This window comes from Erythranthe guttata, chromosome 13 (assembly GCF_056151865.1).
Source record: "Erythranthe guttata isolate IM_541 chromosome 13, IM_541, whole genome shotgun sequence".
Lineage (NCBI taxonomy): Eukaryota > Viridiplantae > Streptophyta > Magnoliopsida > Lamiales > Phrymaceae > Erythranthe > Erythranthe guttata.
In genome coordinates this window covers 16,895,483-16,916,993 of record NC_142545.1, presented here as the reverse complement: position 1 = coordinate 16,916,993, position 21,511 = coordinate 16,895,483, and the positions used below count along the sequence as shown (strand labels likewise).

General features: G+C 35.5%; 5 protein-coding genes across 9 annotated transcripts; 2 read left to right on the top strand and 3 right to left on the bottom strand.

Moving 5' to 3' along the window:
- Positions 1 to 65: 65 nt before the first annotated feature.
- On the bottom strand, positions 66 to 3,170 carry LOC105968997 (heavy metal-associated isoprenylated plant protein 7-like). The gene is made up of 5 exons (XM_088811521.1): positions 3,112 to 3,170; positions 2,795 to 2,987; positions 2,503 to 2,705; positions 792 to 882; positions 66 to 703 (listed from the first exon to the last, which is right to left on the bottom strand). The coding sequence occupies exons 1-5, from the start codon at positions 3,118 to 3,120 to the stop codon at positions 360 to 362; spliced, it is 840 nt and encodes a 279-aa protein (XP_088667647.1). The 5' UTR covers positions 3,121 to 3,170; the 3' UTR covers positions 66 to 359.
- Positions 3,171 to 6,088: 2,918 nt separating this feature from the next.
- Positions 6,089 to 7,874, top strand: LOC105968480 (uncharacterized). Its single transcript, XM_012993114.2, has 3 exons — positions 6,089 to 6,391; positions 6,634 to 6,715; positions 7,025 to 7,874. Exons 1-3 carry the CDS (start codon positions 6,380 to 6,382, stop codon positions 7,627 to 7,629), a joined length of 699 nt encoding a protein of 232 aa, XP_012848568.2. The 5' UTR covers positions 6,089 to 6,379; the 3' UTR covers positions 7,630 to 7,874.
- Positions 7,875 to 9,633: 1,759 nt separating this feature from the next.
- Positions 9,634 to 15,239, bottom strand: MAP70-5 (microtubule-associated proteins 70-5). Its single transcript, XM_088827531.1, has 12 exons — positions 14,875 to 15,239; positions 12,537 to 13,481; positions 12,230 to 12,315; positions 12,074 to 12,139; positions 11,805 to 11,975; positions 11,538 to 11,708; positions 11,289 to 11,444; positions 11,055 to 11,201; positions 10,883 to 10,954; positions 10,254 to 10,799; positions 10,012 to 10,154; positions 9,634 to 9,906 (listed from the first exon to the last, which is right to left on the bottom strand). Exons 2-12 carry the CDS (start codon positions 12,658 to 12,660, stop codon positions 9,885 to 9,887), a joined length of 1,704 nt encoding a protein of 567 aa, XP_088683657.1. The 5' UTR covers positions 12,661 to 13,481; positions 14,875 to 15,239; the 3' UTR covers positions 9,634 to 9,884.
- Positions 15,240 to 15,663: 424 nt separating this feature from the next.
- LOC105968561 (two-pore potassium channel 1) lies at positions 15,664 to 17,920 on the bottom strand. 3 transcript variants are annotated; one of them, XM_088827533.1, is made up of 3 exons: positions 17,613 to 17,920; positions 16,315 to 17,370; positions 15,664 to 16,228 (listed from the first exon to the last, which is right to left on the bottom strand). In XM_088827533.1, the coding sequence occupies exons 2-3, from the start codon at positions 17,215 to 17,217 to the stop codon at positions 16,205 to 16,207; spliced, it is 927 nt and encodes a 308-aa protein (XP_088683659.1). In that variant the 5' UTR covers positions 17,218 to 17,370; positions 17,613 to 17,920; the 3' UTR covers positions 15,664 to 16,204. The 3 variants fall into 3 exon arrangements, with proteins under 3 accessions (XP_088683659.1, XP_088683660.1, XP_088683658.1); XM_088827534.1 differs by lacking the exon at positions 17,613 to 17,920 and having other exon boundaries at positions 15,664 to 16,231; positions 16,322 to 17,362; XM_088827532.1 differs by lacking the exon at positions 15,664 to 16,228 and having other exon boundaries at positions 16,273 to 17,370; positions 17,613 to 17,747.
- LOC105969060 (putative protein FAR1-RELATED SEQUENCE 10) lies at positions 17,871 to 21,228 on the top strand. 3 transcript variants are annotated; one of them, XM_012993787.2, is made up of 4 exons: positions 17,871 to 18,006; positions 18,125 to 19,475; positions 19,561 to 20,004; positions 20,091 to 21,228. In XM_012993787.2, the coding sequence occupies exons 2-4, from the start codon at positions 18,456 to 18,458 to the stop codon at positions 20,712 to 20,714; spliced, it is 2,088 nt and encodes a 695-aa protein (XP_012849241.2). In that variant the 5' UTR covers positions 17,871 to 18,006; positions 18,125 to 18,455; the 3' UTR covers positions 20,715 to 21,228. The 3 variants fall into 3 exon arrangements, with proteins under 3 accessions (XP_012849241.2, XP_012849239.2, XP_012849238.2); XM_012993785.2 differs by having other exon boundaries at positions 17,970 to 18,058; XM_012993784.2 differs by having other exon boundaries at positions 17,975 to 19,475.
- Positions 21,229 to 21,511: the final 283 nt, after the last annotated feature.

The window sequence follows — 21,511 nt, the reverse complement described above, 5'->3', positions numbered from 1 at the left end:
CGAGCGTTTACGAAAGTTTAAATCAACGACTCAGAGCACCAATAGTGGTGGGAAAAAATTGCGAATTTAGAAACTCAAAAAATAATAATAATCATATTACATAGTTATGGGGCTGCCAAATAATACATTTGACAAACAAAAAACAACAACATCCTCAAACTTCACTATGTACATCCATATTAATTCCTCTGGCAAAACAATCTGCAGAGATTATTCGAACACTACTAATTAAATAATTAAAAAAAAAACCTGCGGCGTCAAATGCCAGCGCATAATAATATAGTCATCGAACAACACATAATATAATAAGATATTATAAATTCAATTGAAACTACGAACGCGCGCGAACGAGATTTCCATTACATAAGCGAACAAGCGTTCGGGTTTTCGTCGCTGAACAATTGAGGGGCGTAAGCATGGTCCATGTAGTACTTTGGAGGCCAATATTCCATCTTTTTTATCTCCATTTTCTTACTTTCTTCTTCTTCGTTGTCTTCCTTGCTTTCTTTTTTCTCGTCTTGTTTTTCGTCTTTCTTCTCTTCGTCTTTCTTAACCTCTTGTTCTTCTTTCTTTTCTTCTTCCTTAACTATCGATGCTTGTTTACCTGTTCGCTTGTACACGTCGTTCACCAGCTCTTCTGGATCGAGAACGCCTTTCACTGTCACCTTATCGTTTCCGATATCCGCTGTCACCGACTCTACACCTGATATGTTAATGCATCACGTTATTATTATCGAATATTTTAAAATTAAATTGGTGTAAAATATTGTTATTGAAAAGTTGTAATTTACCTTTAACTTTGCGAATTCTCTTTTCGAGTACCTGCGCGCATGCTTCGCAATGCATTCGAACTTTCAGTACAATTGTTATGACAGGTGGAGGCTGCTAGGCGAAAATTTTGAAACGAAAAAAAAAGATTATGACTCATAAATATATAATCAACAAGTAATATTAAATTTTTAACTTAAAATCAAGAGACGAGTAATGATAGATTCACAAGATCGATGATGTGATAATACAAACTTTATACTCGGATAAAATAAGGGAAAGTTTAGACAAAAAGAAGCAAAAAAAGGCTAGTTCCTCTTCAAATTCGTTGAAGCTTCTTATTTTAAACGAAGAACAATTTTGTCTACTGCACAATCGTGGAAGCTATCGAATCAAATTCATGTGGTTCGACGAATCCTTCTGTTCATATCCAAACTTAGTACTTTCTTTACTTGGCAAATGGAATTGCATTAACATGGAAAAAATAGGGGTGAAAGTGGGATGGATCGGATCGAAATTAGCCTTTTTGAAAAATTTCCAAAATTTTTTGGAAGTGCAAAATCTATTCTAATCCCAATTCCAAAAAAAAAAAATCGGAATTTAAAAATTCATTCCAATTTCAAATGGCCCATAAATTTCAGAATTCGGATTTTTTTGGAAATCACATAAGTTTTATCTTTCTTTAAACTCAACATATGACCAACAATTACATTACTCTCTCCATCGAAAATAAAAGATCCAATTAGCGAGTGCTAATTACTATCTTAACTAAGAAAATAATTTTGAAAATATAATCTATATCGATTGAAAAATAGGGTTCTTATAATTTTGAGAGTTGAAGAATCAAAAATATATTTCTGATTTTTCCAAAATCCACAAAGTACGTAACTCCAATAAAGTATATGTAGTATCATTTTCCAAGCACGTGCGTCATTTGTTTTTGGATTAGATATATATACCCGTGAATTCATATTGACCCCATTTACATGGATTTTACTGCAGCCATGCAAATATATTATAAATAAAAAAAAAATAAAAAAAAATCCAGGGAATTAATAAAGGGTTATATTTTCAATAGTAGCCTTTTTATTTCACTAGCATTGTAAAATGTGCCAATGGTGGGTTGTCTGTATCCACTTTGCCAATTTCTGATGTTCAGTAGTTTTCATGTCAGCTATGAAATATAGCAGAAGCACAAGTTGCACTGCCCCCATTTCACTTATTGCATCTATCCCACAATCCTTACCAATTTCTACTACCAACTATAGGTCATAAATTTATTATTATTAAAAAAAAAATTATCCTATTTTTTTTTTTTAATATCCTATTTAAAAAAAAAATTGAATTTTTTTTCTCCTTTTTTTCTTCTTCTAATTTGTAAGTACGTTTGAGATAATTTACCTAAATTATAAGTTGAAAACAGCTTATCAACTTACTATAAATCAACTATTTCAAATTGAATTGTAATAGTAATAACTACACACATTATTTCAAATTTCAAATTTTAATTTTATTTTGCAAACACCACATAAATTTGTCGGCAATGTCTTAATTTCTCTCTCTCTCTCTCTCTCTCTAGAATGTAGATGGAGTATTTGAATTGGTAAGGAGGAGACAGCCGCATAAATGATATTGAGACAAATTAATTACGGCAATATAATTAATGTTATAACATGTCATGAATTGAAATATATTTGAAATAAGAATAGAAGATATATTTATATTATGTATTACCTCGTCTTTCTTTTCTTCTTTGGGTGGCTCCTCCGCTTTGTTTTCCTCCGGCTTGTTTTCCGGCGGCTTCGGCAACGGCGAAATGATGACAACTTTCCGGCCAGTTTTCTTTTGAATTCTTTGGGACACTTTAACAGGGTCGGCAGCCTTTCCTTTCACCACCACTCTACTCGCCTTGCAATCCGCCGTCACCTCCTCCACTCCTATAAATTAATAAATTATATGAATTGAAAAACGTGCTAATTAAATTTAATTAAAAGTAAAACACGATTAATGAATTAATTAATATAACCTTGAAAGCCTTTGAGGGATCTAGCAACTTTTCTGGCGCAGGCCTCACAATGCATGTCAACCTTAAGCACAATTATATTATCTTCATTAATTAATTCATCTTTCTTTTCTTCTTCCTTTTTTTCTTCTTTTTTCACTTCTTCTTCTTCTTTCTTCTTCTCCTCCTCTTCTTTCTTTCCCGCCTCTTTCTTCTCCTTCATTCAATCATTATTAATTTTTAATTCAAATTAATTGATGAATATAATTAAAATGACGTACGTACCTAAATACAATAAATTAAATAAAAAAAAATTTAAATAGCAAATTAATAGGGCTTACCTCACCCATATCCTTTTTGCTCTTTGCTTAATTTAATTTCTTCGTGTGTGTTTATGTGTGTGTGTGAGGGGATATGAATGAAATATATATATTGGTGGCGAGACTGGATTATGACGTGTCTGTATTTAATGTGAGTGAGGAAAAAATAGGCAGTGCTGAATCAGCGTCTAATAACCCTGGGCCCACACCGCCACTCCTACTATTTGCTTTATTAAAAGGATGCCGGTTCCTTCGACCCTACACCCGGTGAAAAACACTGGGTGGGTCTTCTGCTGCCACGTGTTCTTTTTTTTTTTATTTTTCTAAAACCCCTAGAGGTAAACCCTAGCGGAGAATCTATTATAAAATACAAAAAATAGACACGTGGCAGCAGAAGACCCACCCGGTGTTTTTAACCGGGTGTAGGGTCGAACAAATCAAGGATGCCTGTCATATTTTCTTTTTTTATTTTTGGTGGTTGGTCACATTAATATTGGACAAACTTTTTAATTTTATTTTTACCACAAAGTATCGATATTAATTATGGAATTATATGTCACTTAGGCCGAGCATTTGTGTTGGCCCAATTTAATCTACTAATTGTGGATTTCAATCGATCAATTGATTTGGGCCTAATCAATTAATTATATTTAATCACCCTTAAAAGTAAAGCCTTGTATTAGTACAAAAGTATTAAAACTAATTATGGAATTGTGGGTTATTTAAACTATGCAATGAGGAGTTAGGTGCGCTATACTTGGTTATTCGTACTATCAGAATTTTGATCACAGATCTGATTAAATAACCACTAAAGACATGGGATGTAAATAAACGGGTGTCAACTTTGACGGAGCACTTGACATGGGATTAAGTAATATGAGTCATCATAATTATATTTGCTTAATTAATTTTACCATATGTAAATAGAGTGTAAGAATTAAAAGAAAATAAAATGAAAAAAAGGATGAAATCAAATGAGATTCCAATCAATGAATATGTACGAACGTAACCAAAAAACTTAGGGTCGGTTGTGGCAGGGCCTATCAGAATCTCCAAATGCTACAAAATCTACTAGGTCCCGAGCCACTCGTGGTAGCCAATGACAGAGCAACACGTGTAAAGATAAACATTATCGCCATCGTGGATCTGGGAGTAAATAAAAAAGGTGATTGATGTGTTTTTTGTTTTGTGACTTTGAACCAACAGAATCTCCAATTTCATACACAATGATTCATAAATAATACATCTTGTTACTGTTAAAATTGTAATTGTAATTAATTAATTTATTTATCTTAAATGTACAATTCATTTGGTAATTTGTATGTGGAATGTGGGTTATTGATTGGGTTTTATGGGCTATTCGTAGTCCATTTGAATTGAGATGTGGGCCAATTTTGAAATTCAGCTTCTGTATGGCCCAACCCAGATGTTACACCAGACCCAGTATCTGCAATTATGTGCGGTTTCATATAAATGTTTTTTCAAAATTAAGTTTGTATTGCAATAAAAATTACAAAAAAAAAAAAAAAAAAAAAAATTGTGACACCATAAAGAATTATCACTAAATAAATATATTAAGTTATGTTGTTACTAATACCTTATAACTCCTTTTGTCGCCAGTTAATCAATTTTTATTGTCACTGTATAGTATTAGTGATACTCTATTAGTTACAACCACAGTGACAATATGTTTTACTTTATCATTTTAAAATTAATCTCGTCGCTCAGAAGATTATCTCTTGTAGACTGTTGTATACATAAACAACGTCTGCATTTAAATTTATGACGTCATTATATATATTGACACAAGAACTTAAAAGTTTTAAGCCATTTATTTTATTTTTATGCATTCAACTTGTAATAAAGTTGAAGAAACATCATGTCGATCATCTAAATTGTATTTAAATAAATAAAAAAGAATCATTTTTCTTCAAATCCTTATCATTAGTTTTGGTGTGTAGTAATTGAAAGTGAAGGCTCAAATGTTGTCTTCCTATTTTTCAATTTCAATATTTGCATTTTATGAAACATGTGGCAACACTTGCTTGATTGCAACACCACTAACAATAATTCGCCCAAAATTGCTTCAACTCTAAATTTAGGAACAAACTATATAATAATAATATATATACATACATATCGGGTAAAAGAAGTAAACTATATAATTATATAACTTTCTTATCATTTCATTAAAAAAAAACCTATAATTAAATTAGATGCAAGGAATTATATGTATTTCAATTATTTGAAGATTGAACCCTTATAACGTTATTACTAAAGGAAGTCGTATAACACGTCTTGTATGGCTGCCCATGTGACATAACTCCATTCTCACCAAATTAATTAATTAACAATAATTAAATATAAATAAATGAATTAAAGCTTATATTTGCTTGTTTGTGAATAAATTGAAGGTGGAAGAGTAATAAAAATTTAAAATAATAATAATAGGAAGGTGAGTAGTGCCTATCAAAATTAAAAAAGCAGGCACATGAATACAGAGTAAAGAGTCAGCAATTTTGGCCCGTCAACAAACCCCTCCCTCCCTCTTTATTATTATTAGGGTAAATTACAAACACCCCCTGAGGTATGGTCGAATTACAAAAACACCCATATTGTTTGGATAATTACAACCACCTCCTCAACTCCTCAAATTTAGTGGAATTTTCGAGATTATATGGAATATTATCACTTTTGTACCCGTTTTATCCCATTCAAACTCTACATTATGAAGCAAGATGATCATAATATGTGATTTTTAGCTTGTATATATCAGTTTGTGGTGCATCAAAAACTGTATTTTTTACACAAAACGAGTACAAATTAGAGCACATTTTACGGAATCTAGATGACTATGTTGAATTTGGCACCATAAAAGTGGAGGTCTAAGAAAAAATCATACTTGAGGGGGGTAGATGTAATTATCCAAACAAGAGGGGGGTTTTTATAATTTGACCATACCTCAGGGGTGTTTGTAATTTACCGTTATTATTATTATAGAGAGAGAGAGAGAGAGAGAGAGACAAATTAGATGATTTCATCAAAATTCAACCTCCTCTACCTATTTCCATTACCATTGACGTGCGATCACGTACGTTTTTATTTATTTATTTATTAATTACTTTGTTTCCACTTTCATTTCTTCTTCTTCCTAATATTCCCAAAATAATATCTTTTTTTCTTTTTCTTTTTTGAGTATTTATTTTTTTCTCCCAAAAGTCTCTCTCAACCTTGTTATCTACCTAGTGGTTGTATACCCAAATCGAAAACCTCGATAATTCTTGTAGCTATGGCTGAGAAGGTACGAAAACCCCTCTCTCTCTCTCTCTCTCTCTCTCTCTCTCTCTCTCTCTCTCTCTCTCTTGATCACTTTCTCTCTCTCTTGATCACTTTCTCTCTCTTGATGATCAGTTTCCATAGAGATGTGTGTGTTGATCATCACAAATTTACAATTGTTTGATACATGTTTTTTTCAAGAATTGATTTTTAATATATAGAATCCCTTAATTGTGTAATTTTGATTAGTGATCAAATTAATTGCAGGTTACTGTTATGGTGCTGAAGGTTGATCTTCAGTGTCCTTGCTGCTATAAGAAGGTCAAGAAAATCCTCTGCAAATTTCCTCGTCAGTATATACTACTCTCTCATCTTTTTTTATTATTTTTTTAAATCATCTTCCAACGACATCGTATTACGTACTCCAATACATACAGATATATATATATGTATATCTACCGTATATTTGATCACTTTTCCAATGTGGTAATAATTCATGATTCCCTTTTACCATGCACCACAAGTTTGATGCATCATCAATCACTATCATCACAACCCATAAATAGCATTAAGGCATCATAATTTTCTTTTAATTTTTTTGGGAAATAATAAATTGAGTTGATTTTTTTTTATTTTTAATTATAATTTCGGACAAGAGAAATTCGAGACCAGGTGTACGATGAAAAAGCAAACACGGTCACGATCACGGTGGTGTGCTGCAGCCCTGAGAAAATTCGAGACAAGTTGTGCCGCAAAGGCTCCAAAGTTATCAAAAGCATTGAAATCAAAGACCCACCCAAGCCCAAACAACCCGAAAAGCCCAAAGAGCCCGAAAAGCCCAAACAGCCCGAAAAGCCGAAAGAGCCCGAAAAGCCCAAAGTTGTGATCGAAAAGCCCAAGGAACCCGAAAAGACTAACGTGGTTGTAGTTGAGAAACCAAAGGAGCCGGAAAAGCCCAAGGAAGCTCCAAAACCCGATCCGCCAAAAAACCCTGCACCGGCACCAGCCCCGGCCCCGGCCCCGAATCCACCTCCACCGGTGATGGTGCAACCGTATCCGGTGAGGACATGCTGCGGGGAGTGCTACGAAGGTTACGGTGGGGGCCCATGTTACCACGGGTATGGGGTCCCACCGCCGCCGCAGCCGTGTTACGACGGGTACTACGGGTATGGCGGCTACGGCCAGAACAGGAGTTGCCACGTCATCAGATCGTGTGATTACTACTTTAGTGAAGAGAACCCTCAATCTTGCACCGTCATGTGATGATTATACAATTGATTATGGTGATTAACCATGATTACATAATCATGTTACATGGTTTTGGTATTCGTGAGAAGTTCTTTTTGATGTATACGATGTAAAAAAGGGAGGGAAAATATAGTAGGATTAAAGTGTATTAAAAAAAATTAAAATGAAGTTACTATTGTTAACTTGTGGGATATTTTATGGTGTGACACCATTTGTGATTAATAAAAGCGGGCATCAAAAGATTTGATGGATTTTTCATTCTTCTGGCACGTTGTCTTTTTAAATAGGTGGATAAGATCCATTGCCACGTATGACAATTGACAAGAAACCATACAAAGTCGAATAATGCTTACATACACAATACCACAATTAATCCAGAAAAAAAAATTGTATTTTTTTTAATGGATTTTTATATTTATTTATAAGTTAGAGTATATTTCGCCCCTCTAAAAAAAATAAATAGGCAGTAGTTTATGATTTTAAGCTTAAAAATTCCAATAACGATAATATATTTTAGATTATACTTATTTTTAATTAAAATAAGTTGTGGAAATATTTGGAGTAAAGGAATTGATATAAGCTCAGGAACCTTGTGTTAATTAACCCTTTCAAGCTATGTTTAGGACCGACAATTGAGTCGAGTCTACTCGATTGTTCGGTTCAATTTTATTTGAGCCGAGCTTGACTAACTATGAGTCGGGTTGAGTTTAAGCCATTTTATTAAACTTAAAAAGTTTATGAGCTGAGTTTGAGCTTACAGTGGCTCAACCTGAATAAAGCGCGATCGAATAACGAATTAAGCGAGAAAACAAGCATTAAGATCACGAGTTAGTAGCTAGTGAGATAGAATAAATAATCAACCACTAGTTCATAATTAATAACCGTCTAACCTATGATCTAATTTAGGTTTTAGCAAAGTTATAACATGTCGACTAAATCGTCCACTACTTTCAGTATTACATAAATCTAAATCGAGCTGAGATAATCGTCACGGGCATGTTCATAAATTTACGATACCCTGTCGGCATCCTTCAACACACGGGAATAATCGAAAAGTCAGAACAAGTGAAATCTAAAATTATTACAGTGGGAACACATTGGATCCCGAAGAGCTGACTTTCGAGTTTCAAGTTTTCATTCATGTGCCCTTTTCGTAACGTCGAGTAGTCTAGAGTTTGACATTGTTAATAGATAATAGTATATTAGCTCAAGAGTCAAAAGGAACAGCTCTTGCTACGCATTTTCGGACAATAATTTGGTTTCGAAGAATTTATTTATTAGTATTTAACTACTAATCACCCTATATTTTAACACATTAGGTGGGGATCCAACATATTTAATTGGCTTTACCAGTAAACAATTACAATACCAAGTGTGTGGTGGCCTGCACGTCTAGTTTTCGAACAAGCTGAGACGTGATACCGGTAAATGCAGCACTATATATATATGTGCTCAATTTATTTCAGTTGCCACAATATTCAAATAAAAATAAAATGGGAAACTGCATTGGTTCAGATTCCGCATTGTCTCACAACGACAAGAAAGTTAGCCCGGAAGAAGGTGAAAAAACGGGACCCGTTTCTCCGTTGTCCGATAGTTGCGGTGGCCAACGAGTGAAGATAATTGTGACTAAGAAGCAGTTGCAGATGCTGGTAAAAAGCTCCGACGAGCTAAAATTGAGATACATTGTGCTTCAGGCCATTAAACGAAGAAGTGTTAATAAATGGAGGCCTTCTTTATCTACAATCCCGGAACTATAAAAATGGGATCCGTTTGTTTTTTTTCTCTCTTTTTTTTAAATGTTGGTTAGCAGAGCTTTGCAACCCCGATTTTCCATAGCTTCTTATGTACATGGAAAAATCGAGAGGTGTCTTGATGTATTGTAGGAAGTTGCAAGAGGGATTTGATCTATGATGATTTAATATAAAAACGTCGGTTATGGGATTTTACGTCATACTTCGATCCGTCGATGTTGAGATGAGATTTTTTTTTCTTTCATTTGAATATGTGACACAACTATTTACCAGATAAAATAAACAAATATTTTATTGAATAATATTTTCAGCAAATTGTTTATACAGTAATCTAAATACGGAAAAAAATAAAAATCACGCTATTCGTATTCTTCACTCACAATTCGGACATAATATCTATAGCAACATCGAAATGGGCTGTAGTATTTACATTGTAAGAATCATAAGATACTGTTGTTCTATTGCTCCGGCGACTTCTTGAACATCTCCACATTATTATTCACAGCAAATGTATCTTCAAGAGGTATTTATTACGGACCTAATAAACGGAAATTTCCAAATAGGAGTGTCGTAAATTAACTGGTGCAAGAAATTCTACGGAAACAGAGGATTTTGAAAAAAAATCGAGAAATATGGCTCTAACCTTTTGGTTGAGTTTGTGTTTCTTATCTTCTCCTCCACCTTTACTACCGTCGAATCCTTGTCCCGTATCGCTGCTTCTCTCTTCATTTTCTTGGATTCCACTTCTATGGCTCTAGTCAGCGTATCGATCTTTTTCATAAGCATCTGCAAAGATTAAAAAAAAATATACGATGTTGTAATAACTCAACATTCTCATCAACACACACAAACACGCATGCAGAGTTTGCGTATATATAACCTTACCTTGATTTCATCATGCTTAGAATTCAATGTGCTCTCTTTCAAGTCACACGACTTCCTCAAATGTATGACTTCTTTCTGAAGCCTGTCGTACAGAAAACCCGACACCATATCTTCGGTTTCAGTATCACCTATCTCCAAACCTTTCATCTCTTTAATGTATCCCGTTTCTCTAACTTCCTCAACGCCGCGTGCTTCAATTTTGACCGTGTCGTTTTTATTCGTCTCTGCATTTTCCTTTCCGCTGCTGTCGACGACCTTATTACGAGAAGCCCATAAACTCTTTTTCAACAAACTTTCTCCGGAATTATTCTTCTTTTTCAGACAGTCGATTGGCTTCATCTCCGAAGTTTGTTTCCCATCGGTCATCTGCATGGATGCCCTAGGTTGTGAAGTAGATCTCTTAGCCATTCTTGTATTACTCGATAGAATCCCAAAGAAGTTACTCGATTTTTCGTTCTTAGGGGATCCGTTAGTATTGATAGAGAAACTAGTAGGCGCATTCTTTAACCCTTCTTCGACCGTCTTCAGCCTCAACTTCAACTTCTCCTGGACCACAACTTTTCCATTAGACCACAGTTAACAATCTTAAAAAGACTCGATTTTTTTTAAAACGGGGTTTGAAGTGTCACCTTGACTTGTGCTTCTGCCTTGGCAGCTCTCTCCGAGATTGCTAATTTGTCTTTCAACTTCTGCATCTCAGCCTACAACATAAACAAAATGTCGTTAAGAGAAAACCCAATTTTATTCTTCAAGTGAACTCATCTAAAACTAGTACGAATTACGATTATTTAACGAGCGTACCTGCAATACCCTTCTCTCTTCTAGCCATTGCTTGACCGGCATAACTTTGTCCTTGTCATCCTTCCACTCGTTAGCCACAACTGTTGCGATTCTATTTGCTGAAACTTTGATTCTTGCAAGTTCCCGTTCAAGTGTCCGTTTCTCCTCCTACGAAGTTAACGGAAACTAAACGTCAGCCCGTATCCCATATATATAGACAGCCTACTTGTAAAAGGTAGGCAAACGAGTTCTTACATTTAGTTCCGAAATCTGTCGTTTATAATCACGAATAGTATTGGCTGTTGCCCCTCCAGCAAGTATAGCCTCCTCGAGATCGTTGATGGTTTGGCTAAGCTTTTCAACCTCTAAAACTTTTTGCCTGTTTGTCTTTTCGAGTATTTTATTCTCCTCCTGCGTAAACATATACGCATGCATGTTTAATGTTCCGGAACTTAATTTTTCAGACAGGCCTCGGATTATTGATTTCAAATTTTAAATTCATACCTGGCATATCTCGATTTGCCTCCTAAGCTCGAAGTTTTGATTTTGAACCTCTTCTACAATTAAAGCTCTTTCGAGGGCACTTGTCAATATTCTCTCAGCTTCTAACAAGGCCGATTCTTTGGATTTTGTAAGACGTTCGAGCGCCCTTTTATCCTCTTGTAGTGCTGCAACCTAAAATTTGTCCAAGAAAACGGGGCGGGATTTTTTGAATATATTATAGGAGGCATCAGACAAGAAACACTTTTTCTTTCAGACATGTGTGATTACCTCGTTCTTACGCATCCTAAGTTCTGCCTCGAGAGGAGCAATGACTAACTCAATGGGGACATAATCGTCATCTTTTTGATCGGCATATACCCTTCTCAGAGTCGATTCAGCTGCATACTGTGCAGCCAATGCTACCTTCTTCTCGTCTGTGAGTTTCTTGATGTCAAGATTCTGCATCAATCGGAACCGAAAAAAGTTGAATGTCGATCGTAAAACAGAAGGGGGATAAAATTTAAAAAAAAACCGTGCAATGGAAAATCCATTTGCACCTTTTGTTCGAGGTAGGTTTCGCTGCATCTTAGCTTTTCTTCCAACCTTTCAACTTCACTTCCAAGCTGAAACAAATAAGTGAACAGAACTTCCTCGTCAGAAATTTGCACACACACACACACACACGCAAAATGTCAAAAACCGATTTCAAATACCTCATCGACAGCTTTATCCTTGAGGACTTCAGTTGCCCTCAACGCCCGAATTTCGGTTTGAGCCTTCACCAGTTCCCTCTCCCCCTCTAAAACAACAACAAATCAAAGATTCTCTTTTTATTCTCTCGTCTCTAACTTTCACTAAAACTACACAGTAAAATTACTACTAAGGAACTCCACAAGTTCAAGACAGGAACTTTCACCAATTCAATATTTAAAAACTACAAAACCAACGGATACGTTCATCATCATCGGTGTACGAAGATCAAGCAATGCTTTATCCGAAAAAAAAAAATAAACGACGAACCTTTGAGTTGATTCTGCAATCTGTTGAGCTCCAAGACAAAAGGGTCCGAATGAGAAAGAAGAGAGACATCTTCTTCGACGGCATACATTTTACCCGGAGTTTCTCTTTTGCTGCTTGTCATCATTAGTTATACTATTGCAACAAACAAATGACTTTGCCTAGGAATAACAAACACAACTGAGAGAGGGGGGTATTAAATAAAGAAAACAGGGGAGTTGTTATGGGGTTTAGTATGTGTGTATTTGTGTAGGAGAGAGAGACAATAAACAATAATAATTCCAGGAATTTGAGAGTCCATTCTTGTAAGGAATGGACCGCAAAGAGAGGGGATTGTGATGCTTTTTTTTTCTTTTTTCTTTTTTTTTTTTCCATTTTCTTAAGCAAGCTCTCGAAAGCAACATTCAGAAGCCGGCTGGCCCAGCCGGCTGCCTGCTATCCTGCTTTTCCTCCTTTCAAATCTCCAACCGTTTCACAATTAACAAACACACACAGTAAAAGGTGTTTTTTTTTTTTTTTTCAAGAACTTGAAGAGCAAGATGATTTCATCTTTTTTTGAGGCCCCTCGTCCTTAAATTGCAATAAAGTTTATTTTTTTGGCCAAAAAAAAAATTGTACCAAAAAAAAATGAATCTTTTCTTTGCCTTCCGGGTGATGCTTACAAAACACAATTGTGACAATGAATTAAATTTTCCTAATGGTCATGATTAAACTCTTTGAAATTAAATGAAACTTAACTAACACTAACAACTATTATAAGCAGATAGTAATAATAATACATCTAAATCAGATAAAAATATATGACAAAATCCACATTTGGAATTAACCTCCTCTGTTATTGCAGATGACAGCACGAAAAATTTAAACGAAAAAGAAAGTTTCCAACCAAAATGACTGGAATTGTCGTTTACGAGAACCTTTTTATGCAAGCTTCGAAAAATGGTCATCCTAAAACATAAGGGGATCACTATTTCAAATCCCAACTTTTGCTTACTTGAATACCAAAAAAATAAAAAATAAATAATTAATTGTAAATTACTTTAATACCCTTAATGAAATTAAAACTAAAAAAATATTACAAATACTATTTTTCTTTCTTAAATACCAAATAATCAAAAACTCAAAAAACCATTTCCCTCCTTCTCCACCTCCTTCTTCTCCCTCCCCAAAAACCCTTCAAAAAAATCTTCCTCACAACAAACCCTTCTAAAAAATCTCACAACAAACCCTTCTAAAAAATATCAAAACTAAAGAAATTAAAACCTCACAAAACGTATAAAATTGAGTTATAAGACAATAATATGGTAGTATATATGAAAGGAGAACACATTAAGGTAAGTATCGATGTCTTTTTTGAGCTTCGAAGTCGATTTTGAAGTTTTTTTTTTTTGAAACCCGTCGGCAATTTTCGACACATACAGGTCGATTTTTTGGTCAATTTTCGACACCAACGTGTCGAAAAAGAAAAAAAAAAAAAAAAAAACCAAATTTCGACACCTACCTGTCGAAAATTGTCCAAATTTCGACAGGTATGTGTCGAAAAAATACTGTTGGTAAAAAAAAAAAAAAAAAATTTTTTTTTTTTTTTTTTTTTTTTTTTTTTTTTTTTTTTACCAATAGTGTTTTTCGACACCTACCTGTCGAAAATTGTCCAAATTTCGACAGGTAGGTGTCGAAATTTGGTTTTTTTTTTTTTTTTTTTTTTTTTTTTTTTTTTTTTTTTTCTTTTTCGACACGTTGGTGTCGAAAATTGACCAAAAATCGACCTGTATGTGTCGAAAATTGCCGACGGGTTTCAAAAAAAAAAACTTCAAAATCGACTTCGAAGCTCAAAAAAAACATCGATACTTACCTTAATGGCTTCTCTTTCCACATATACTACCATATTATTGTCTTATAACTCCATTTTATAAGTTTTGTGAGGTTTTGATTTTTTGAATTTGGAGATGTTTTGGAGGATTTAAGAAGATGAAAAAGATAGGGTTTAATTGGGTTGTCGCGGCAGTTACGAGCACGTACGGTGGCGTTCGGCGGCGGCGGCGGCGGCGGCGGCGGCGTCGGCGGCGGCGGCGGCGGTCAGGGTTGGAGAGGAGAAGAAATGGTGGAGGTTTTTTTTTTTTAACAACAAAGGGTTTTTTTTCTTTTTTTTTTTTATTTGGTTTTTGAATAGGTAATTTCTAATAAAATTTGATATAATTGATATTTTGTATGAAAGGGTGTTTTTGTAATTTTCTTTTTATTTTGGTTTTAAAGTAAGAAAAAACTTATAAATATGTACTCAATTGTGGTTTTCAACTAGGTAGTATTCAACTAAGCAAAAATTAGTATTCAAAATAGTTGCCCCCAAAACATAATGGTTAAGGATAAGATAAGAGATTAATGAATGTGTCATGATCAGCTAATGCTAATGGGAAACACTTGTTTAGGACTTAATGAGTAGCTTAAGCGATAAATCCTCTCAGTTCTCGATTAATTATCCTTAGTAGCAAGGCATTTATTTGTACGTCATTTCGAACCACAACTGCGAAAACGATACATATTATGGATCAAAACCTTAACTCCAAAAGGGTTTCGATTTTGAATGAAGTGACTTCAAAGTATTAAAAAAAGAAAAAAAAACTTGGATTTACGCCGAAATGGTCTTTGCTTGAAAGTATATTTGGACACAAAAGATAAATTAAAAAAAAACTGAAAAAAAAATGAAGTTCTTGGGCAGGTGGATTAGACTTGCCATATGGCAATATTTAAGTAAATACAGGCAATGTTTAGGTGAGGCGACAAAGGGAAGACTTCATTTCTACCAACAACAATATGTATAATAATCACTTTGAAATATATTTATATATATACAGAATAAATAGCAATGTTTTAAAGAAGATACTAATTATCTTATTGAGATTAATTAATGATGTTTCTTGAATAATTAATCACTCCTTAATGGAATCTCCACTAAACATGTCTCCTGAAACTTGATAGTGACTTGAATTGGGGTCCAGTTGGTAAATTCACAAACAAACAAAAGAAGTGGTTGTTATTACATGAAATGCCATTTAGCTGTAACTAAAGGAGTATCAGATCATCATTTAGAATCTGGAAAAAAAATTCAAAGGTTAGTGGACCTAAAAAAAATTCTGTCTTGAAAATAATTAAGAATAATTCTCTTTTTTACACCTAATGGTTAGTACACATTCTTGTCAGCTGCTTCCTTTAGTGGAATTGTTACAATAATTTTCTGTTGTTACAATAATTTACCTAATTACACAGCACAATTATTGATCATTCATATGCAACAGCGAATCTGTATAATCTATATCGGAGTTTGTATGCGTGTCGTAGTAGCAGTACACGAGTTGTGTATGTTGTTTTATTCTCGTTCTAGGACAACAACTTCGTTAAACTGTCTCGAAAAAACTACTGAAAAATCTAGTCGACTATATAAAAACTATACCGGTAAGAAAGACTTGACCGTATACACGACTTCAAAGAACTGCATGCATCAACCTATTTGTGACAAAAAAAAGGAAGCATCTTCGCCTTGTTAAGCATCGGACGAACCGGGATTCATTAGATCAGCTTTTGTTAGCGTTCCTGATTGATCAGTGTCGAGAATTTTGAACCCCTCCATCACCATGGCGATGTCTTCCTCGCTTATTTTCCCCATCTCTTTCAGTTTATAAACGATAAATTCTGCTGCGCTGTACGAAAAATTAAAACAATGTGTGAGTTTGTAACCAAAAAAAAAAAAAAGAAGGATTTAAGGTTCAAGAACAAGTAATTTAACTTTCCTAACAACTTTATCGTTATCGAAATCTGCTGCCTCGAGATCCGAAACGGTAAACTTCCTCGTAAGAACCCAATTGACCAGCGATTTCCTTCGTCTCTCGGTGTACAATTCAGCTAAGGAGTAAAAGAATTGAGCCAAACAAATAGTGCTTATCAATATCCAGAAAGCAGCAAAAACACGACCCCCGGAAGTCGAGAAGCTCTTATCACCGTAGCCAAGAGTAGTGATAGTCGCACAAACACAGTAGAAGGCATCAAAAAACTCCAATCCCTCTTTCCAATACAAGAAAACCGTTCCAACAATTACGAGCATCACAAGCGCAACGAGGACAGTGAAAAACTTGTACTTAACCCTATTCGTCTCCGCTTCTCTAAGTATATCAACGGGGCTACACTTCTCGCGCATGTGCATGGCCTTAACCAACAGAATTTCTTGATTTTCAACTATAGTATCTGCCGCTTTGCTCAGGAGAAGCCCGACGAGAGCCATGCCTATGAACACGAAAACGCACGCAAGAGATTTTGCCGCTGTGCTGTCGGGTACGAGGTCTCCATACCCGACAGTTGTCATAGTGACGATGCAGAAATAAACGGCGTCGATTATTCCATTTGTCTTGATGCCCTTCATTTGGTACCTGACAAGGAAGAAGCAGAGGGCTCCCACACCTACATACGCAGACAAGAGCAGGAGCACTAGCTTGAAATCGAGCGTATTTTCGAAAATCGATTCCCGGTGCTGCAGTGACGTGGGAGAGTTCTGCTCCGGATAACAGATTTTATCGGGAACAGTCTTGCTCCGGCGGTACCTTCTTTTCGTTAAGGCATTTTGTCGAGTACTTGGAAGATGTGACGAATCCGAGGGCTGTTCTAGTAATGGATCTTCAGCATCACCCTTGGCCATTGCAGATTTTCGGGGCACAACCCGGATTTTTCCTTTACACAAGTGAAAGCACTAAAATATCACTAAACGGCGAATCTTGATTTCTTTTCGACACCACGTCACCAGGGGAATCAATTGATGCTGGATGGATAATTCAATTAAGGGATCAAATCCCTTCAGAGAAAAAGTTACCAGAATTCAGAATTACGAAATATTAATTCATCGTGATTTTCGTTAAAGAATATACGTTCAATACAGCGGCAACACAAGAATGGAAACTATACATACATTCATGAAGATGGCTCTATCTTTTCCCAAAACTCAAAACTCAAAAACAAAAATGAATAATTGGAAAAACGAGAAATAGAAACCAAGATAAGAAAATGGTATTCTTGCATGGGGACAAATTGTCATACCTCAGAGATCTGCAATATTGGAATAATATAAGATTAACACCGCATTATATTGGGAGTTGTGCTTTTTGTAAGAGAAATCACGAAACCATATGAGCTATTATTAGAAATTAAGGCACCGGAAATGGCAAACTCAGGGAGTAAAAAAATCGAGGAAAAAAAAAATAATATTATGCATGAAATCTTACTAATTAAATAAATATTTAATTAAAAGAAACCTAATCAATTCTAATTTAAATTAGTTTCATAATTTTGATAAACAGGAATTAATAACTTACTGGACCGAAGAAGACAACAAGCCCAGCCCGGCCCGGCCCACGAAAGCCACCCAAAAACATTGATGAACGAAAAAATTCAGTCTACTCACTCAAGAACAAGGGCGCTAACTGCGGGAGAAGTAAGAAAAATTAAAAGATTGATGTTAAATTCTTGATGCTTGTTTGTTTATGGTACGCCAATTTTCTTAACCCTCGTTCAGTTCCGACATTCGAATTTGTAATTTTTGTTTTCTTCAGAAAATTCGATTGCGTTAAAATTGCTGACGAACCCATTCAATTACTCACAATTGAATAGTCAAGCCTCCGTTGAATTGTCTACTTGAAGCTTGAATTTCATGTAGTGCTGATTTTAGGGTTGCAGTTGCAGAACAAATTGGGCAAACTGATATCTGCGTGCAGAATTATGAAACTATGCCAAATGAGTACGAAAAAAGATTGAACCTTTGGCATCATATCTGTGAAGATTTACTTCTTTACAGATATTATTGATGATTTATGGAAATATTTTATATGCTATTTTGATGGAATTAGATTCTGTGTGAGTTTCATCAAGTGGGCTTAATCAGCTATGGTGTCTGTACAATCAAAGACTGTCTGGATTAAAAGGCAGCAATGCCCATGTGGGGATTGGAAATGCTTTGTGACGTGCGAAGGAGATACGAACGAGACGAATGTCGGATCCCAATTGATCAAGAATGATTCATTCCCAACAGAAACGATGATTTCCCCGTACGTGGGAATGGTGTTTAAGAGCGACGATGAAGCATTTGACTATTACGGAAACTTCGCTAGAAGAAATGGGTTCTCGATTAGGAAGGAGAGATCGAGGCTGAGTCCGCAATTGGGCGTTTACAAGAGGGATTTCGTTTGCTATCGATCAGGGTTTGCGCCTGCAAGAAAGAAACAAATAGGAGAGCATCAACGGGAAAGGAAATCCGTTAGATGCGGGTGTGATTCGAAAATGTACTTGTCGAAGGAGATTGTAGACGGTGTTTCGCAGTGGTACGTTGTGCAATTCAGTAATGTGCACAATCACGAGCTTTTAGAGGACGACCAGGTTCGTTTGCTACCAGCTTATCGTAAAATTCACGAGGCAGATCAAGAACGGATTCTTCTGCTTTCGAAAGCTGGTTTTCCAATTCACCGTATAGTGAAGGTGCTCGAGCTGGAGAAGGGAATTCAAGGTAGGCACCTCTCGTTCTTGGAAAGAGATGTCAGAAATTTTATCCAAACCCGCAAGAGAATCGTTCAAGAGAGTGATGCTTTATTGGCAGAGAGAAGAGAAATCGACACGGTCGATCTTCTTGAGGCATGCAGGACGAGTAAAGAAGCTGATCCGTACTTTGTATACGATGTTGCTTTCGACGAAAATGATAGAGTTGAGAATGTTGCTTGGTCTTGTGGAGATTCGGTTCATGCCTATGACATGTTTGGCGATGTCGTTTATTTTGACTCGACTTATCGTTCGATGAATTACGGTCTGAGTTTCGGTGCATGGCTTGGAATCAACAACCATGGGAAAATCCTCTTCTTCGGTTGTGCTTTGTTGCAGGATGAAAACCCGCGATCATTTGCTTGGGCTTTACAGGTTTGCATTGAATTTTTCTTGTTGTTTTTCATTCTTATTTTACGTGCGAATAAATTGTTTTTAATTTTTTTATTTTGCTTCTTAGGCTTTTCTTCGGTTTATGAAAGGAAGATGCCCTCAAACAATAATCACCGATATCGACCCTGGTCTAAGAGAAGCCATAACAAGTGAAATGCCGAACACGAAGCATTTTATTTCCTTATACAATATGATGCCTGGAATATCGAGCTGGTTTTCTCTTCCACTTGGCCCACGATTCCCCGAGTTCAAATATGAGTTTGAAGAGTTATGCCGTTTAGAAGGTACCGATGAATTTGAATTTCGGTGGAATAATATGGTTTCCCACTTTGGAATTAATTCGGATAAGCACATCGCTCTGCTCTTCTCCCTTCGCGTTTGTTGGGCTTTACCTTACACGAGAGGTTGCTTTCTCGCGCGAATGGATTCCACATCGTATTGGAAATCCGTAGACGTATTTTTGAAGGGAGTAATCGAAACTCAGACATGTTTGCGTGGCTTTCTTGAGCAGGTATGTTAAGCAGTTTCAATTATCCTTTTTAAGCACTTTTTAACTTTTAACCATATTTTCTTGATTTCCTGAGTCGACTTTTGTAGATGGGATTAGTATCGCATAGTAAAATCCAGCCACACGAAGAGGCACAGTTTATGCATCTCAAGACGTGCTTACCTATCGAAGAGCACGCTCGTAGTATTCTTACACCGTTCGCATTCAATGCAGTGCAGCAAGAAATGGTCTTAGCCATGGAATATGCTGCATCGGAAATGTCTGACGGGTCCCACATTGTTCGTCATTTCAAGAAAGTCGACGGAGAGCATCTTGTAATATGGGTACCAGAAGATGAACAAATTCACTGCTCGTGTAAGGCATTCGAGTCGACTGGAATTTTATGCAGGCATGCCATTCGAGTACTTTTACTCAAGAACTATTTTCAAATCCCGAGCAAATATCTTTTGAACCGGTGGCGTCAAGAAGAGAGCTCGTCGCTTTTACGTTACGGTGAACGGAGTAACCTAAAAAATAGTGACGAATGGTATCGGGAATTTAATTCTCTCACGGGTACTCTGTTTTCTGAAGCAGTGCTGACTAAAGAGAGATCTGATTTTGTTCGTAGAGAACTTACGGTAGAGCTTACACGACTTATTGGTCAAGTGAGAGAGATGCCAGCTGTCGACGAAGTAGGTATGGATATTACTCTTTCGCCCACAAACGTATTGTGAGAAATCTCCGTTTATTATATATAAAACGGTAGCTGTTATCAGAGAAGATGACGAGATCGTACGATGGGGTTCCAATCTTGTAAATAGTGACAAGATCTTTCATTACACGTTTTTCTTCAAACCTTAAATTATTGGAAAGAAAAAAACAATGTCGCATGCGTATGGCAAGAATGTGCTTTAGTTGATGGCTAAATAGTGACGATGGAAGGAACATTTATGATTTACCGGGTACACGATTCGGGTCGGGTCAATTACTGTCCTTTTTTGACAGGGTCGGGTTGGAAAATGTTGGTGCATTTCCAAGAACAAAAGCGTGAGCAGTTTCTAATTCGCAACTAACAAACATGACTCTAGGAACTAATTAAAGTGGATATTTAAAAGCGTTTGATTAGATGAATTGAGAGAGATGCTCTGATTCCACAATGCTTTTTACATAATATTTTATTATTTGAGAGTGTCCTAAGGAATTAATTCCAAATAATTTCATTTATTTATCAAAAATCCATTTATATTTTAATTTTTTGATTCGATTTTAGTTTTCGAAAATAATTTTGAAATTTCCATTTATTTACGAAATTCCATATATAAAATCAATTTCATTTAAGTATATTTGGACACAAAAGATAAATTAAAAAAAAACTGAAAAAAAAATGAAGTTCTTGGGCAGGTGGATTAGACTTGCCATATGGCAATATTTAAGTAAATACAGGCAATGTTTAGGTGAGGCGACAAAGGGAAGACTTCATTTCTACCAACAACAATATGTATAATAATCACTTTGAAATATATTTATATAT

Excerpts from the sequence above, each read along its gene's own strand:
- MAP70-5 (XM_088827531.1), bottom strand. The coding sequence starts at position 12,660 with ATGATGACAAGCAGCAAAAGAGAAACTCCGGGTAAAATGTATGCCGTC. Across the intron at positions 11,709-11,804 it reads TTAGGATGCGTAAGAACGAG|GTTGCAGCACTACAAGAGGA; the intron begins GTAATCACACAT and ends GACAAATTTTAG. Across the intron at positions 10,955-11,054 it reads AAGAGAGAAGGGTATTGCAG|GCTGAGATGCAGAAGTTGAA; the intron begins GTACGCTCGTTA and ends TTTATGTTGTAG.
- LOC105969060 (XM_012993787.2), top strand. The coding sequence starts at position 18,456 with ATGGTGTCTGTACAATCAAAGACTGTCTGGATTAAAAGGCAGCAATGC. Across the intron at positions 19,476-19,560 it reads CATTTGCTTGGGCTTTACAG|GCTTTTCTTCGGTTTATGAA; the intron begins GTTTGCATTGAA and ends TTTGCTTCTTAG. Across the intron at positions 20,005-20,090 it reads TGCGTGGCTTTCTTGAGCAG|ATGGGATTAGTATCGCATAG; the intron begins GTATGTTAAGCA and ends CGACTTTTGTAG.
- LOC105968480 (XM_012993114.2), top strand. Across the intron at positions 6,716-7,024 it reads AATCCTCTGCAAATTTCCTC|AAATTCGAGACCAGGTGTAC; the intron begins GTCAGTATATAC and ends TTCGGACAAGAG.
- LOC105968997 (XM_088811521.1), bottom strand. Across the intron at positions 883-2,502 it reads AAGAAGAAAAGAAAGACGAG|CCTCCACCTGTCATAACAAT; the intron begins GTAATACATAAT and ends TTCGCCTAGCAG. Across the intron at positions 704-791 it reads GAGAATTCGCAAAGTTAAAG|GTGTAGAGTCGGTGACAGCG; the intron begins GTAAATTACAAC and ends TTAACATATCAG.
- LOC105968561 (XM_088827534.1), bottom strand. The coding sequence starts at position 17,217 with ATGGCCAAGGGTGATGCTGAAGATCCATTACTAGAACAGCCCTCGGAT. Across the intron at positions 16,232-16,321 it reads TTCGATAACGATAAAGTTGT|CAGCGCAGCAGAATTTATCG; the intron begins TAGGAAAGTTAA and ends TAATTTTTCGTA.